The 19,068-nt window shown below is 44.3% G+C and overlaps 1 protein-coding gene across 1 annotated transcript in view; it reads right to left on the bottom strand.

Annotated features, from left to right (window-relative positions):
* LOC144697841 (uncharacterized) overlaps positions 1–19,068 on the bottom strand; it is a 41,215-nt gene that overhangs the window by 9,567 nt on the left and 12,580 nt on the right. Inside the window, exons 4-5 of the mRNA XM_078569817.1 lie at positions 991–1,226; positions 252–906 (exon numbers count right to left, since the gene is read on the bottom strand). Of these exons, the coding sequence (XP_078425943.1) occupies positions 252–906; positions 991–1,226 (891 nt within the window). The remainder of the gene's footprint in view (positions 1–251; positions 907–990; positions 1,227–19,068) is intronic.

Genomic DNA, 19,068 nt, shown 5'->3' with positions numbered 1-19,068 from the left:
CTGACCAGTCCATTGATGTTTTCCTGCAGTCCACAGCTTTCTTCATCATTGTCAACCACACCAGCAATGTTGACATCATCTGCAATCTTCTTGCTCATTGCCCCTACATTTAAGTCTAAATCATTGATATAAACTACAAATTGTGGAACCCCACTGAAAATTGAAAACAAGCGTCCAGACATGATTCAGTCCTGCATGTGAATAAAAGTAGCAATTACATCAGAATCCAACCCCTGCTGTCGCATATGAACTTGCTGGTGTCTCAGCAGGTTGTTTGACTGAGCGAATCTCTTCCCACACACGGAGCAGGTGAACGGCCTCTCCCCAGTATGAACTCGCTGGTGTGTCAGCAGATTCTGTTTACTTTTAAATCTTTTCTCACAGTCAGAACATTTAAAAGGTCTCTGATCAGTGTGAACAAGTTGATGTGTAGTGAGATGAGATGACTGAGTGAATCTTTTGCCACACTCAAGGCAAGTATATGGTCTCTCCCCAGTGTGAACTCGCTGGTGTATCAGAAGGTCAGATGAATCAATGAATTCCTGCCCACATTTATTGCAGGTGAATGGCCTCTCCCCAGTGTGAACTCGATGGTGTCTCAGCAGGTGGGCTAACCGAGTGAATCCCTTCCCACAGATGGAGCAGGTGAATGGCCTCTCCCCAGTGTGAGTGTGTTGGTGTTTCAGAAGATCCTTTTTGCTTTTAAATTTTTTCTCACAGTCAGGACAATTAAAAGGTCTCTGCTCAGTGTGAACAAATTGGTGTGTCAGAAGGTGGGATGAAGAAGTGAATCTCTTCCCACACACGGAGCAGGTGAATGGCCTCTCCCCAGTGTGAATGTGTTCATGGTTCAGTAAATCCTTTTTACTTTTAAAGCTCTTCTCACAGTCAGAACATTTAAAAGGTCTCTTATCAGTATGAACAAGTTGGTGTGTCAGGACGTGGGGTGACTGAGTGAATCCCTTCCCACACACATTGCAGGTGAATGGCCTCTCCCCAGTGTGAGTGCGTTGGTGTGTCAGTAGATCCTTTCTGCTTTTAAAGCTTTTCTCACAGTCAGAACATTTAAACGGTCTCTCATCAGAGTGAGCACGATGGTGAGTCCGGAGGTTTGACAAAGCATTAAATCCCTTTCCACATTCAAGACAGGTGAATGGCCTCTTGCCAGTATGAACATGCTGGTGTGTGTAGAGACTGGATGACTGAGTGAATCCCTTCCCACACATGGAGCAAGTGAATGGTCTCTCCCCAGTGTGACTGCGTCGATGAGTTTCCACCTCAGATGGGGAATTGAAACCCTTCCCACAGTCCCCACATTTCCATGGTTTCCCCATAGTGCGGGTTTCCTTGTCTCTCCAGGTTGGACGACCAGTTGAAGCCCAGCCCCACACCCACACACAACACGTGTACAGTCCCTTCCCGCTGTGAACAGTATGATGTTTTTTCAGGCTGTGTAACTGGTTAAAGCTCTTTCCACAGTCAGTTCACTGGAAAACTCTCACTCGGGGTGTGTGTGTCTGTCTTTGTGCTTTTCCAGTCACACTGATGTTTGAAACATTTTCCCACAGATAGAACAGCCAAACATTTCTCCTTGCACATTCAAAGGCCAATGATATTCGGATCCTGATGAATCAAGTGACTCTGTCAGATCTTGATGTGATGTTTGGTTTGAATTTCCCATCTGCAAATCCAACCCTCCGAATACCCTGTAAATGAAGTTTAAATTGAAATACTCAAAATATGCAACAGACAAACAGGCCATTCTGTCCAACTGTTCTGCTAGTTTTATGCTTCTCCCCCCATTTCATGCAAATCATCTCAGCCTTTCAGCTTATCTTTCTAATCCCTTTTCTTCCATGTACTCATCTAGTCTCCTGTTGAAACTATCACAATTTTTCTCCCTCAATGGTTTCCTGTGAGTTCCATATTCTCACCACTCTCTGAGTGAAGACATTTCAAGTGGAAACATTGTCTCCATATCTACCCCGTCCAACCCATTGATCATTGTAAAGCCCTCTATCAGCTCCTCCCTCTCCCTTTTTCTAAAGAAAAAATGCCCCAACCCAAACCTTCCCAACACCTGTAATTTTTTTTTTGGTTTACAAAATTCATCAGTTGGCCCAGGATAGAAATTGAGAAGAGACACACATTTCTCTCGGTTTGAGTTTGCTGTGTGTAAATCCTCCTCTTCTAACCCCCTGTGAAAGGAGTTTCCAAAACCCATCCCTGTCAGTCCAGGATAGAAATTCACAACATTCTCCCCTCCTGCTCTGGGTTTGTCACCGGGACATTTCCTCTCGGCTCCGCTCTGTGCAAACGGAGAACCGGTAGCTTCTCATTTGGGGTTTGCAGTTTACACAACATGTTTCCGGAGCCTCTCCGTCCACCCGCCGGATCCATCGCTCTTTCCGCCCCCGCCATCCCCCCCTCTACCCATTGTGGATCCTGGACAGAAGCGTCTGTCCCTGGTCATCTGACACTGCGCATGCTCCCAACACTGGGCAGCACTGCGCCTGCGCACTGCTCCTCTGTTGTAATGGACAGGGGACATTCTCCACCGCGGGGGATGCTGGGTAAAAATGCTGCCATAGAGAACCCCAATTATGAACAGGTTTTTCTTTGCTTTCACACTGGGGTCGGATGGCCAATAAATAAGATTAAATTCGTGCTGGTTTTCCTCAATTAACCCACATTTATCGATGTGATTATTAATTTTATCCCGAATCATTGCTTCTAGAATTTTCCCCACCACGGAGGTTAAACTGACTGGCCTGTAGTTATTGGGCTTATCTTTACTTTTTTTCAACAAAGTTATAACGTTTGCAATCCTCCAGTCCTCTGGAACCACCTCTGAGTCTAAGTGAAATTGGAAAATTATGGCCAGTGCCTCTGAAATTTCCACTCTCACTTCCCTCATTATCCATGGATGCAACTCATCCAGTCCTGGTGCATTATTAACTTTAAATATTGACTGTCTATCTAGTCTCTCCTTCCTATCAATTTTAAATACTTCTAGTGTTTTACTTACCTCCTCTTTCACCGTGGCCATATAGCATCTTCTTCCTTGGTAAAGACAGATACAAAATATTCTTACAAAAGCTCTCTGTGCCCAACCTGCCTTTTTTAGGAAATGAATTGATCATTACTTCTCTCTGCCAACCTAACTTTCTCTCTTTCTATATATCTGTCTTTCTCATTCTGCATCATTCTCCATTCTCCATCAATCCCACTCTTTACAGTCTTTGGAAAATATATTGCCCTTCAATAGAAACAGGAGGGTGTCGTTCAACCCCTTGACGCTACTCTGAATTCACTAAGAGAATTGCTGATCTGCCTAGCAGCATCGTTCCCTTACTTCCATCTTCCTCGCTCAACAAAAGCAGGAACAACCCTGGCAAAAAAACTCCCAGGAGGAGGTTGGGTGTGGGGGGCTCAATTCCACTTGAGCATTCGTTGACTGAACCTAAGTCCAACACCATAATCACTCGACCAACCTACTGCATTGGAACCTTTTGCTGACCACTCATTCGGCCTTTCAGTGAACGAGACAGAACACATTCCAATGGTCACGATGAGTTTCTTTTTCTCAAATGTTCCTTCATTCTATTTTCATCAGTCTCCAATTTGAAATGACTGAAAAGTTCCTCTCAGTATTATAACTGAGAATGTGTCTATCTGCTCAGCATTAACTGAACACGGTAAGAGAGATGCTTTGGGATTATTTGAACTTGGTTTCAGCCCATGCACCCAGTGGTTCACTGAGGGCTCAGTGATACACGTGCTACTGACATATCACTTGTCTGTGATTACGGATATCCGGTAACATGATGGTTGTGAACTTAATGTTGTTTATCATGTTTTGCTTCAAGATTCAAACATCCACCTTCAAGTTTGACATGTGGGGAATCTTCTCTGTTGCAGAGAGCTCGCTGACTTTCCAGAGACTCATCAGAGGTTTCAATGATGATGATGATGGCGATCATTACTATTATTTCATGTCAATATAACCAAGACAAAGTGGATAGTGGAGGGGATCCTCTTATGACAGATGATGAGGAAAGTAATGCCACACCATCTTGCACCTTAAAATCGTAGACCTCATGTGTGCCGGCATCGTCAGAATGTCATTAAACTTTCACAATGTCACAATAGAATGTCATTCCCACTCGGTCTGTAACAGTGGAACCATCCCTCCTGTGAGCAGGCTCGGGGTCAGAGAGTCATAGAATTATACAGCACAGAAAAAGGCCCTTCGGCCCATTGCGTCCATGCTGGCCATCAAGCACCTATCTATTCTAATCCTATTTCCCAGCACTTGGCCCGCAGCCCTGTATGTAATGGCGTTTTAAGTACTCACCAAAATACTTCTTAAATGTTGTCAGGGTTCCTGCCTCTACCACCCCCTCAGGCAGTGTGTTGCAGATTCCAACCATCCCCTGTGTGAAAATATTTTTCCTCAAATCCCCTCTAAAGATCCTGCCCCTTACCTTAAATCTCCGCCCCCTGGTTATTGACACCTCCGCTGAGGGGAAAAGTTTCTTCTTATCTACCCTATCTATGCCCCTCATAATTTTGTACACCTCTATCAGGTCCCCACTCAGCCTTCTCTGCTCTAAGGAAAACAGCCCTAGCCGATCCAGTCTCCCTTTATAGCTGAAACACTCTAGCCTAGGCAACATCCTGGTGAATCTCCTCTGCACCCTCTCCAGTGCAATCACATCCTTCCTATAGTGTGGCGCCCAGAATTGCACAGATTACTCCAGATGTGGCCCAACTAGTGTTTTATACAGCTCCAACATAACCCCCCTGCTCTTATATTCTATGCCTCGACTAAAAAAGGCAAGTATCCCTGAGGTATACCACTCATCACAGCCTTCCAATCACAAAAACAACTTTGGACCATCACCCTCTGCCTCCTGCCACTAAGCCAATTTTGGATCCAATTTGCCAAATTGCAGAGCTCGAAATCGGACTAAATTAACCACATTAACTATGTGGGGGCTGCATCTGACCGACGCTGCAGTGTACTGCTGCTCCCTGAGGCTCACAGTGACAGAAAACAGTGAAACTCTCATACAGAACTTCCCCCACTCTGGATGCCTGGGCCCCAGCTGCTGAAGCGTGATATAGGGGCGGTCAGATGCTGACACGGTGCTGAGTCACGCCCTTGTGAGCTGACACACATGGAGACGGAGCCAGGAAGCAGCCCCTTGTGTGAAGGACTCACAACAGACTGATTATTTGACACTGGGAAGTGTTCTTGAGTGTCAGCAATCTCTGTCTCGGTGTGTATCTGAACATTGAACCCTGGTTTTAAAGGGAGAAGTGTTTGATCAGAGGCTGGAAGGAAGGTTTAACCTGTACATTGATTGTCTGATGGGTCATTCTGTCCGATTGGATTCTACAGTTTGTTTTCTCAGCTGCTCCTGGAGACAGTTGGGTGACAGTTTAAGCCGAGTTTCTATCTGACACCCAACAGACAGGAGCTCCCAGCCACAGTCCAAAGGCAGTTTGTGTACAGGGGTGAGACAGTTTTCCATCACTGTGAGTCTCAGTGAGAGTGCAGTGTGAATACGCTGGTGTCTCAGCAGGTCATTGCTTTTTGTAAAGGTATTCTCACATTCAGAATATTGGAACAGAGTGAACACATTGGTGTTCAGTATATTGGGAGGATTCAGAGAGAAGCCGGAAGCGGCGGATAGTGAGAGTGGAGAATGTTCATTGTTTAACTGGCGCCGCATTCGGGATTTGTAAACCCCGCCCCCCCCGCCCGGGGTTTATTAACCCGCTCCCGACAGTGACCTCCCACCTGTCAGCTCACAATGCCCGGCTGATTGACAGCAGCGACAGGCCAATAGCAGGAGGGGGCGTGTCCGCGGCTGCGTTTGGTTCTCGAGCCAATCGGAGTGATGGAGGGGCGGGGCTAGGCTGCGACTGAAGCATGCGCAGAACTGGAATCGGAGCTGGAAGAAGGCGGTCGGGTTAAGATCACAAAGGGTGAGAAATGAAGCCGACGGCTGGAGATTGTGAACGGGGGGAGCCTGGAAACCGCGCGCGAGCTCAGAGGGCGGGTGGAGATTATGAACCGGGGGGAGCCTGGAAACCGCGCGCGAGCTCAGAGGGCGGGTGGAGATTATGAACCGGGGGGAGCCTGGAAACCGCACGCGAGCTCGGAGGACGGGGAGACAGTGGCCTAGTGGTAATGTCACTGGGCTAGAAACCCAGAGACCCTGTTCTGAGGATATGGATTCAATTCAGCGAATAAATCTGGAATATAAACCTCGTCTCGGAAATAGTGACCATAAAACTATCATGGGTTGTTTTAAAACCTCATCTGGTTCACCAGCGCCCCTTCAGGGAAGGAAATCTGCCAACCTACATGTGACTCCAGACCCACAGTGAAGTGGTTCACTCTGAAACCGTCCAGCAAGCCACTCAGTTCCAGGGCTATTAGGAATGGGCAATGCCCACAACCCATCATAGAATTAAAAAAAACATGGTGGCTGTGGGACTGGAAACCCTGGTAAGAGGCCTGGTTTATGCAGGCAACTGCCTGTCACCATCTTGGGAGGGGAAGGTGGGGGGTGGGGGTGTAAATGGGTGGCCATATTGGTGAGGGAATTCCAAACTTTTGTTTTTGTGTCAACAATTGTTACCCCATTTCAATCTGAAAGACCTGGCTACAATTTTTAGACTATGCCCCTAGTCCACAACTCCCCAGTTAACAGAAATAATTTCTCTCTATCTTGGATAAATTCCTGGAAACACAATCCGAGTTTCAGTCATCTCTCCTAATAAATTAATTTCAGGTATCACTGTGACTGGAAAAGCATCTGGATACACAAAGCCCTGGTCAGACGACATCTGGAGAACGGTGTTCAGTTCTGGGCAGGAAGGATACATTTTCCTTGGAGGGAGTGCAGCACAGACTTACCTGAACGATACCTGGACTCCAAGTGTTAAATTGTGAGGCGAGATGACACAAAGTTGGGTTGTATTCACTGGAATTTAGAAGATTAAGGGGTGATTTGATCAAAGTTGTCAAAATATTAATTGGAACTGAGTGGATAGATAGAGAGAAACAATTTCCACCAGTTGGGGAATCTGGGATTGTTCAATGTCATTAATACCTTTGGTTAACAAAGATTGTTCAATGTCAGATTTAACATTAACATTGATCTTGCATCAACCAGGGATGAGAACTGAACATCCAGGGGTATTCAGTGTTTAGGAAGGTCAGACAAAAAGGAAAAGGTGGTGGAATTGCATTGCTGGTTAAAGAGGATATCAACGCAATAGTGGGCATAATGTAAACATGAGAGCTGAACCTTTCAGAAGTGAAGTTAGCAAACACCTCTGCACACAAAGGTAGGTAGAAGTGAGGAACTCTGTTCCACAAACAGCAGTTGATGCAAGATCAATGTTAATGTTAAATCTGACATTGAACAATCTTTGTTAACCAAAGGTATTAATGGATGTGGAGCAAAGGCAAGTGTATAGAGTTAGATCACAGATCAGCCACGTTTTCATTTCATGTTGGAACAGGCACGAGGGACTAAATAGCCATCCCCTAGAATCATAGAAACTTACGGCACAGAAAGGCCATTCAACCCTTTGTGCTTCTGCTGTCTCTTTGAAAGAGCAGTCATGTTTAGACCCACACACATGCATTCTGTTTGTAATCAGTAAGTTCCTCATTCTCAAGTCCCTGTCAACTTCCTTTTAAAATTCCCTGTAGAATCAGGTTCCAGCACCTTTTCAGGTCAAGAGTTCCTGATCCTGACAACTCCCTGTTGGTGCAGAAACTGCTGAACTCGATGTTGAGTTCTGGAAGGTTGTAAAGTGTTGAATCGAAAGATGAGCTGCTTTTCCTCAAGCTCCCATTGAGCTTCATTGGAACAGATCAGGGGGCCAAGGACAGAGAGGTCAGAGTGGGAGTGGAGCAGAGAATTAAAATGACAAGTGACCAGAAGCTCAGGGTCAAGCTCACAGACTGAACAGAGGTTGTTCCACAAAGTGATCACCCAATCTGTGTTTGATGTTCCCAACGTAGAGCAGACCATATGGTGAGCACTGAATAAAGAAACTAAATGGAAAAAATTACAAGTAAATTACTGTTTGTTGTAGGCTGAAGAAAGATGCTTCATTTGAAGAGTAAGGGTTACAAAGTAAAACAAGGCAATTTCCAGAATATTAAATCACCAGTCCGGTTACAGAGATTATTAACATCAGCAGAAACAAACCCACACTATCAGAATGAACATGGTTCAGTCCTGGATGTGATGAACAGCAGAATCCAACCCCCGGAGTCATTGCTGAACTCGCTGGTGTGTCAGCTGGATGGATGATGGATTAAACCCCTTCTCACATGTGGAGCAGGTGTCTGGCCTCTCCCCAGTGTGAACTCTATGCTGTGCGTCTTAAAGCCGATGGTTTTCTCCATGCACCAGCTGCTCTTGTCTTTCCAGGTGGTGGGGGCCATGGGTTTGGAATTTCCAAATTCTGGTTGAATTGCAGATCTATGAAATCCGTCTCCTTTTCCCCTCCTCCACCTCTCACTCTCTCTTCTCCCGTAGAGGCCAGAATCTTGTGTAGGTCCAGACTGGGAGGCAGGTTCCCTTCCCTTAAGGACATTAGTGAACCAGTTTGGTTTTTATGACAATCTGGTAGCTTCCATGGTCACATTTTCCACGTGCTGGTCCCACAAATTACCAGATTGATTCACCTCAGTGTCACAGCCTGTCCTTGTGTTTTTGTCGGTTCTGTTTCACAGTACCTTGTTTATGTTTTAAATTCATTTTGTAGAGTATTAGAAGGATTTTCAGTTTGGAAAGTCAAACCACTATCACATCAAAATCAGCCAGAGTCACTTGATTCATCAGGACCTGAATATTATCATCCTTTGAACATGGAAGCAAAAAGCACCGTTCACACCAGGAATAAACCGTGGAAATGTGGGGACTGTGGGAAGGGATTCAGATCCCCGTCTGATCTGGAAACTCATCGACGCAGTCACACCGGGGAGAGGCCATTTAGCTGCTCCGTGTGTGGGAAGGGATTCATTCAGTTAGTCTGCCTTCAGAGACACCAGCGACTTCACACTGGGGAGAGGCCGTTCACGTGCTCCGTGTGTGGAAAAGGATTCACTCTCTCATCCCACCTGCTGAAACACCAGCAAGTCCACGCTGAAAAGAGAGAGTTTAAATGCCCTGACTGTGAAAAGAGCTTTAAAAACCCACATGGACTGAGGGAGCACCAGCGCATTCACACCGGGTATGCACCGTTCAGCTGCTCACAGTGTGGGAAGAGGTTCAGGACATCGCCCCACCTTCTGACACATCAACGGGTTCACACTGACGAGAGACCTTTTAAATGTCCAGACTGTGGAAAGTGCTTCAAAGGTTCTGGGGATCTGCAATATCATCAACGCATTCACACTGATGAGAGACCGTTCAGGTGCTCTCACTGTGCAACTGGGTTCAGACGATCATCTGAACTTACTGTACATGAACGAGTTCACACTGGGGAAAGGCCGTTCACCTGCTCCAAATGTGGGAAGGGATTCACCCAGTCATCCAACCTGCTGACACACCAGCTAGTTCACACTGGGGAGAGGCCCTTCACCTGCTCTGAATGTGGAAAGGGATTCACACGACCATCCCACTTGCTCACACACCAGCGAGTTCACACCGGGGAGAGGCCATTCACCTGTTCCGTGTGTGGGAAGGGATTTAATCGATCATCCAACCTGCTGAGACACCAGCGAGTTCACACTGGGGAGAGAGCCTTCACCTGTCCCGTGTGTGGAAAGGGATTTACTCATTCATCCAACCTGCTGACTCACCAGCAAGTTCACACTGGGGAGAGGCCCTTCACCTGCTCCGTCTGTGGGAAGAGGTTTAATCGATCTTCTAACCTGCTGACACACCAGCGAATTCACACGTGACTGCACTGTTCAAATTCTGCTGCTGTTAATCAGATTCAGGAGTGAACTTTGTTAATTATGATATTGGGCAAGTGTTGTTGCTAACCACAGTATCCGGGCTGGAGTTGACAGAATTGTAAAGTGCCTTTCACAATCTCAGGACATCTCTGTGCGCAGTAAACCTCCACAACAGCAATGTGATCGTGACCAGAGATGACCTGTTTTTAGTCAGATTGGTTGAGGGTGAAATTTTGCCCTCACCAGGGAGTGCGCCCCTGCTCTCCTTAAAAATAGCAGCCATGGGATCTTTCACATCCGCCTGAGAGAGCAGACGGGACCCTCAGTTTGACATCCTCACATCTCCTTATGTGGCTCAGGGTCATCACTCCTGTGAAGCCCCTTGGGATGTTTCTCATTGCGTGAAAGTAGCTTTATAAATGTGAGATGAATGCGACATCACAGACATAGATGTGTTGGGTAAAACTGAACCAGGCGCTGCCTGCAGCTGAGAGCCGAACACACGGGAACCGTCAACAACAATTGGAATGCTGCAGTTTTTATAATACCATATAAATAATATAAGGAACAGCAAAGAATGACTAAAATATTAATAAAGAAGGAGAAATTAGACTGCAAGTGAAAGCTAGCTAGAAATATAAAAACAGGTGGAGTTTCGACAAGTATTTAAAAAGGAAAAGAATCAGTAAAGTGAGCATTGGTCCTCGAGAGACTGAGTCTGGGGAATTAATAATGGAAAATAAGGAAATGGCGGACAAACACAACAGATTTTTGCGCCTGTCTTCACTGCAAAGAATACAAATAACATGCCAGAAATGATTGTGAATCAGGAGGTGAAAGGGAGAGAGGAACTTAAAACAATTACAGGGAACTTATAACAGGCACCAGGGAAAGTGTACCGAGAAAATTATTAGAACTAAAAACTGACAAGACCCCTGGTCCTGATGGACTTCATCCTAAGGTCTTAAAAGAAGTGGCTATGAAGTAGTAGATGCATTGGTTTTAATTTTCCAAAATTCCCTAGATTCTGGAAAGATCTCATCAGATTGGAAAATAATGAATGTGACTCTTCTATTCAAGGAGGGAGACAGAAAGCAGGAAACTACAGGCCAGTTAGTTTAACATCTGTCATTGGGAAAATCCTAGAATCTATTATTCAGGAGGTTCTAATGGGCACTTAAAAAGTCTCAATGTAATCAGGCAGTGTCAACATGGTTTTGTGAAACAGAAATCATGCCTGACTGATTTATTAGTGTTCTTTGGGGAAGTAACAAGCAACAAGGTAAGGGGAACCTGTGGATGTGCTGTACTTCGATTTCCAGAAGGCATTTGACAAAGTGCCACATCAAAGGTTACGGCACAAAATCAGAGCTCATGGTGTAAAGGGCATTACAATTAATTTATGGGGTACAACTCATTTGACCTGATGTTCCCAATTGTATATTATCTAATAAATCATTTGGTTCACACTAGACTCAATCATCGGAGAAGACTGAATACTTCAGATGGTAAATTTAAAAGATTTATTAACAATTAAAAGGTAGAAAGGTAACAAGTTAAAAAATTAGAAAACTAAGTTTCAATTAACAGTAAAAGGAAAAATCTTAACAACTAAGCAGACTTCTCATACCTTCCTCGGGTGATCAAGCTGAAGGTGTGAAGTGATGCTAACCCTCTGCTCGGCCGTCGACAGTCGATCTTTCAGAATCCCGTCTCACACACTCAGTGCGTGGATAACATGCCAGCAAAATGGCTTCTCCACACCTTCATTTGATCCCCTTAACTCATATTTTCTTATCTCAAATTAGCCTAACTGTCAAACAATAATTAACTGTCTGCTTATTTATAATTTGTTTCTCACATATGTGAGCATCTTTCCACACAGTAATAAAATGGGGCTACTCCCTATGTTTCAGTATCTAATTTTTAATAATTCTTGAATAATGCCTTATTCTTTACCCATCTTTATGTTACTCCCCAAGGACATAAAGACTTCAACTTAGCACAACTCATCTTTCTAGATTGGTCTGTGAAAGATCATTTTACAATGCACTGTCTTATAATGTACATTTAGTACATTTAAAATTATGTGTAAGCATTACAGACTTTCTGTCCCAGGTTATATGTCCAGTCTTTACCAATACATCTATTGATTAATTGCTTATCCTTCAACTGTCTCACAGTTGAGTCTCACTACTTTGTTCAATCATTCCTGGCCGGTTTCCATTCATGCAGTAACTGGTTTATATTACTATCACAGAATCACAGTGCAGAAGAGGCCCTTCGGCCCATCATGTCTGCACCGACACATGAGAAACACCTGACCTACCTACCTAATCCCATTTACCAGCACTTGGCCCATAGCCTTGAATGTTATGACGTGCCAAGTGCTCATCCAGGTACTTTTTAAAGGATGTGAGGCAGCCCGCCTCCACCACCCTCCCAGGCAGCGCATTCCAGACCGTCACCACCCTCTGGGTAAAAAGGTTTTTCCTCACATCCCCCCTAAACCTCCTGCCCCTCACCTTGAACTTATGCCCCCTTGTGACTGACCCTTCAACTAAGGGGAACAGCTGCTCCCTATCCACCCTGTCCGTGCCCCTCATAATCTTGTACACCTTGATCAGGTCGCCCCTCAGTCTTCTCTACTCCAATGAAAACAACCCAAGTCTATCCAACCTCTCTTCATAACGTGAATATTTCATCCCAGGCAACATCCTGGTGAATCTCCTCTGCACCCCCTCCGGTGCAATCACATCCTTCCTGTAATGTGGCGACCAGAACTGCACACAGTACTCCAGCTGTGGCCTCACCAAGGTTCTATACCACTCCAACATGACTTCCCTACTTTTGTAAACTATGCCTCGATTGATAAAGGCAAATGTCCCTTATGCCTTTTTCACCACCCCACTAACATGCCCCTCCACCTTCAGAGATCTATGGACACACACGCCAAGGTCCCTTTGTTCCTCAGAACTTCCTAGTGCCGTGCCATTCATTGAATACTTCCTTGTCAAATTACTCCTTCCAAAGTGTATCACCTCACACTTTTCAGGGTTAAATTCCATCTGCCACTTATCGGCCCATTTGACCATCCCGTCTATATCTTCCTGTAGCCCAAGACACTCAACCTCACTGTTAACCACCCAGCCAATCTTTGTGTCATCCGCAAACTAACTAATCCTACCCCCCCGCATCATCATCTATGTCATTTATATAAATGACAAATAACAGGGGACCGAGCACAGATCCCCAGATCCCTGTGGTACGCCACTGGACGCTGGCTTCCAGTCACTAAAGCATCCTGTCATCACCCTCTGCCTCCTACAACTAAGCCAATTTTGAATCCACCTCATCAAATCACCCTGTATCCCATGTACATTTGCCTTCTTTCTAAGTCTCCCATGTGGGACCTTGTCAAAGGCTTTGCTGAAATCCATATAAACTACATCAACTGCACTACCCTCATCGACACACCTGGTCACCTCCTCAAAAAATTCAATCAAATTTGTTAGGCATGACCTCCCTCTGACAAAGCCATGCTGACTATCCCTGATCAAACCTTGCCTCTCCAAGTGGAGATAGATACTCTCCTTCAGAAATTTCTCCAATAGTTTCCCTGACGTGAGACTCACTGGCCTGTAGTTCCCTGGCTTACCTCTACAACACTTCTTAAATAGTAGAACCACATTAGCTCTTCTCCAGTCCTCTGGCACCTCCCCCTTGGCCAGAGAGGAATTAAAAATTTGGGTCAGAGCCCCTGCGATCTCCTCCCTTGCCTCCCTCAGCAGTCTGGGACACAAATCATCCGGACCTGAAGATTTGTTCACTTTTAAGCCTGCCAACACCTCCAATACCTTGTCACTCCCCATATCAATTTGCTTAAGAACCTTGCAGTCTCTCTCCCCGAGTTCAATAACCTTCATCCTCACTCTCTTGGGTGAAGACGGATATGAAGTATTCATTCAACACTCGAGCGATGTCCTCTGGCTCCACCCATAGATTGCCTCCTTTGTCCCTAATGGGGCCTACTCTTTCCCTGGTTATCCTCTTCCCATTGATATACTTATAGAATATCTTGGGATTTTCCCTACTTTTACCAGCCAGAGGTTTCTCATATCCCCTCTTTGCTCTCCTAATTGCCTTCTTAAGCTCCACCCTGCACTGTCTGTACGCCACTAATGCCTCTGCTGATTTGCTTCCCTTGTACCTGCTAAAAGCCTCTCTTTTCCTTCTCATCATAACCTGAACATCTCTGGTCATCCATGTCTCCTGGATTAGTTCAAAATGGCTTCTTGACCTGTTAGCTTACTAACGTCTGTTAGTTCCATCTATGGCCCAATCACAGTTGTTACAATAGACAGTCAAGTCACAATAGTTACATTGACAGCCAACAAAACTGACAAAATTACTCCGGTTACAGTATCTCTCAGGAGGTGGAATCGGTTGATCTGCCGTTCTGCTTTGGGCTGCATTAGAGGGCTTAAGTTGGTGTTTGGTGAGTTGAGGGAGTTCAGTGAAGAGGGAAGGAGGTGATCCTTTCATTTTCTATCTTTTCTCTGCCTGCAGTAGCTGACTCTTACTTTGCTACAGTGGAAGCCTGTAAAGCAGCAGGAGTTCAGTGAGAAAGAGAGAGCCCAAAAAGGCAGAGAGAGGGAGAGCCAGGAGTTTACAGAGAAAATCAAAAGTGACATGACAGGAGTCCCATAAGTTGATTAGTTGGTAAGTATAGGCCTTTCCGGACTCACCACAGAGAAGAGAGACAATTGGTAAGTGACAGGTTGGTTATTATATTGTACTATACTGTAGTAAACAGTTTATATAAAGTTTAAGATATGGGAGTGCAGCTTGGCCATGTGGAATGTGCATCCTGCAAGATGTGGTAACTTGTGCAGGCACAAAGTGCCATCGATGACTATATCTGCAGGAAGTATCACCAGCTGGAGAAACTTGAGCTGCAGGTTGCGGAACTTGAGCAGCGGCTGGAGTCTGTGGTGCATCCACAAGGCTGAGGATTATGTGGATAGCACGTTAAGAAAGGTGGTCACACCACAGCTAAGAAGTACACAGGCAGAGAGGGAATGGGTGATCTCCATCGTACCTGAGAGAAACAGGCAGGAAGTGCAGAAATCCCCTGAGGTTATCTTGCTCTCTAACCGCTTTTCTATTTTGGATACTGCTGAGCAAGATGGTCCCTCAGAGGACTGTAACAAGAGCCAAGATTGTGGCTCAGCTGCACAAGAGAGAGCAGAAAGTGTGGAAAAGGTATAGTGGTAGGGGATTCCATAGTTAGGGGAGCAGACAGTTGTTTCTACAGCTGTAGACCTGACTCCCTGTTGCCTCCCTGGTGCCAGGGTCAAGGATGTCACAGAGTGGCTGCAGGACATTCTTTTGGCAGAGGGTGAACAGCCAGAGGTCATGATGCACATTGGGACCAATGACATAGGTAGGAAAAGGAATGAGGTCCTGAAAGCAGATTTTAGGGAGTTAGGGAGGGAATTAAAGAGCAGGACCTCAAGAGTAGTAATCCCAGGATTACTCCCAGTGCCATGTGCTCGTGAACATAACAATAGAAATATTGAGCTGTTCAACATTTGGCTGGAGAAATGGAGTAGGAGGGAGGACTTTCGATTTCTGAGGCATTAGGATTGGTTCTGTGGCAAGTGGGATCTGTACAAGAAGGACGGGTTATACCTTAACAGGACTGGGACTAATGTCTTTGTTGGGAGGTTTGCTAGTGCTGTTGGGGAGGGTTTAAACTAGATTGGGAGAGGGGTAGGAACCTGAAGGAAAAATCAGATTGGAGAGCAGAAAAACTGCCAGTGGGAAGTAGTGAAGTATTAACTGATAAGGGGGATACATCAGAGAGTAGCACCGAGGTAAATAGAATACTTAGGGAGTTTGATAGAATCAGAGTAGGGAATAGTAAGTCATTGGATGGGGTCAGATTGGTCAAGACATTGCCCTGAGGAATGAGTCAGCAAATGGCTGTCACTTATTCTGTTCAATTGAAATAGACACAATCTTTGTACATGTTCTTTCTGTCTGCAAAGAACAGGGCCTTGTGTATTAATATATGTAGCTTCCAGTAGACGCAATGCACCACATTGCAAGCCTGACTGGCAATCTTAAATTGGTTGTGAGTGTAATTCTAAGTTCATTGAGAGTTACTTAGCAAATGTCCAATTGTAGAATCACATCTAATGTTGGCCACTGTGTTTTGAGTTTTGCAAGCACGGGCTGGTTGTCTACAGTCTGTACCCTGCCCGTTGTGAACAGCGGCTGGGACATGCAGTTTGATAAGATCTGCCAGTCTTTGGGATGTACAGCCTACATACCCAGCATCACACTGGCACTGAAATTTATATACCACATTACTCATTTGTGTGATAGGTAAAATGTCTTTTTGGCTTGATGGCAGCATTCTGTTAGTGGTGATTACCATTCATGTTGCTGCTACATAGTAGCAGCATGAAACTGCTAGCTTCATCTGTTGCATACATTTTTCAGATACCTTGCCCTTCCTGAGGTAGACTGGGCACTTTTCAGGGCCGAAAGTGACAGCAGAAAGTTCTCAGTACCATTTGAACTTAAATTCCAATTTTGTTCATTTGAGACTTTAACCATTCAGGCAATAGGAAACAAGTGATTCAGGAAACTTTAATAAGTTCTAAGTTCATACTTATCACAGCAGGGCAGTGACTTTACAGGCGTACTACGGTTCTTGCTTCCCGGTTCAGCTTTGGATGCAGGTCGACACTTGGTCTTCTTTCTCTCTCTGGAGCCTTCTGGTTTTCTGCTTTCAGCCAACAAGCAGTTTTCAGTTTCAAATTCAGCGCGGCTTGGTGAAAGCTGCTGCTTATTAACTCATTACAAGTCACAATCCACAGTATGATCAATGATATTGCATTCTGATTGGCCTAAACAAGGCGAGGCTATTTTCTAAGTGGCTCAAGGGGTGTGTGATCAATCTGTGATTGGTTCCCAAGGGTGATTGTCATCGATTGATGTCACCTACCAGTATCCCCAGACTGGTTCCTTAAAATTCCAGTTACTTATAGGATCATCCTCCTCATTAAAGTTTGTTTCTGTTATTTTAATAACTTCTTACCAAGATAAAATGAGGTTTTATGATATCTTCCTTGGCTATTTGTTCAATATGCTGTCATGCCTCATGAATGATACCTTGAGATGGTTGTCTCAAACTTTGCTGAATTGGTGCAGGTTCCTTATTAAATCAAAACCTTTATCAGTGACTTTCGAGGCCATTTGCTAGGTGTTTCTTTTTTGTGCTGTTGGTAATTGTTACTCTACTTTTAAAACAAAGGATAGAATAGAAAAGTTGCTTAAAACTATGTAGGCCTATTACAGAAGATTACAAAATAGGTAATACTTAAAAGTTATAAGAGTGCATATAAAATATAAGTGCATATCAATAATTAGTGTTTAAAATGTAAGGTCGTAAAGTCTCCTTCTACATTCAGTTATTACATAGTCTTGAGTGATAAAAGTCTAAAAGGATTATACAGTTACAAAACACAATGTTATAAAAAGTAACAACAAAGATTAATACAAAGAATACATTGAGCCAAATGTAATTGCTTTCTTCGAAAACACTATGAATTAAAACTAGCTTAATGTAGAACACAGCTGTTGTTATTCTTTCCCTCCTCTCTACAATAAATCTTTCCTAACTTTCCTTTGCTGATAACACCAGGTTTCGATAAGGTATTACGATGTGGGGGGATGTAAGCTTGCCCGTTCAACCTTGAAAGTGGCAAGTTCTCACAATGTGGCTCTGTGAAATGGAAATGCATACAACAGGGGCCTCTTCAGCAGTTGTTCTGTAATTAACTCATTAGCATGTTACCTCCATTGTGTCTAAAGTCCGTAGTGCCTTTATCTGTCAAGTGAAGCTAAGCAGAGTCACATGATATTAAATGCTGACGTCCTCTATTGGTTACAGTTTAAAAGGATAATATACCATAAAGTTAATTGATCAATATAATTTGATCATGTGATCTAAACTAAGACTAATCAAAAAACATCAATTTCCCTATATGGCCTTAGGCCCGTTCATGAGTTTGCATGATATACAGCACAAAACAATTTGATCAGGGTGGCCATTATTCCTCAGGATGCCTTTGATGCGCCCTATTTACAAGGTTGTCGATAGGGCCAGTCTTATAGTGTGTGCAGCTGTAAGAATCCCAATGCGTATATTGACCAATGAAGGCTCCATCCTGTACTCAAATTCACCTTTGAAATGGAGCAGTCAAATGAACTCCCTTTCCTTGACGTACGAGTTGAGAAATCTGCCAGGGGGTTATCTACCACGGTCTACCACAGGCCTACCTTCAATGTGCTAAGAATTATGCTGACAGCCAATTTAAGATTGTCAGTTGGGCTTGAAATGTGGCACTTTTGTATGTACAGGAAGCTACATATATTAATACATAGGTCCCTGTTCTTTGCAGGCAGAAAGAACAAGTACATACATTGTGTCTGTTTCAGCTAAACAAAATAAGTGACAGCCAATCGCTGACTCATTCCTCAGGGCAATGTCTTGACCAATCAGGGTCAAGCTGCCTGGTTTAAATTTCAAACAATGCTTGGAAGCTAACTGTCAGTCACCATCAGTGGTGCATTCCCCATGGCAATGCCACTTCACATACAGTATAAATTGTTGTTACACCCTTATATTGATATTCTTGCAAGTGTCCTGATGAGTGCAAGATGAAAAGCTTAGACGTGTCTCCTTTTCCAGTCTTAATGTTTAAAAATAAAGATCCAGCCACTACAATATAATTGTCTTTTGCATTGAGTGACTAATGATAACTTAATCAAGGGTCATTACTGAATAATCATATGTTTTATGATGGGCTTTAATACAAAATGAACATATTGTCAATAAAGTGAAGTTGCAGAATGTGAAAAGGCAACAATCCTTGTAGAGGTTAAGATGGCTTCCTTGACCTTGTTACTTATAACAGTGAATATATTATGAAAGCGATTGATTTTTAAAACTGAATTTCATTACGCAGACCTGCCTACAGTTTCCTACATTATACCATTGACTACACTTCAAAACTGCTGCATTGGCTGTAAAACGCTTTAGGGAGTCC

The sequence above is a fragment of the Cetorhinus maximus genome, chromosome 23 (genome assembly GCF_964194155.1).
Source record: "Cetorhinus maximus chromosome 23, sCetMax3.hap1.1, whole genome shotgun sequence".
In the NCBI taxonomy this organism is placed as follows: domain Eukaryota; kingdom Metazoa; phylum Chordata; class Chondrichthyes; order Lamniformes; family Cetorhinidae; genus Cetorhinus; species Cetorhinus maximus.
The sequence above is the reverse complement of the archived record's forward strand: the minus strand, read 5'-3'. Positions and strand labels throughout refer to the sequence as shown.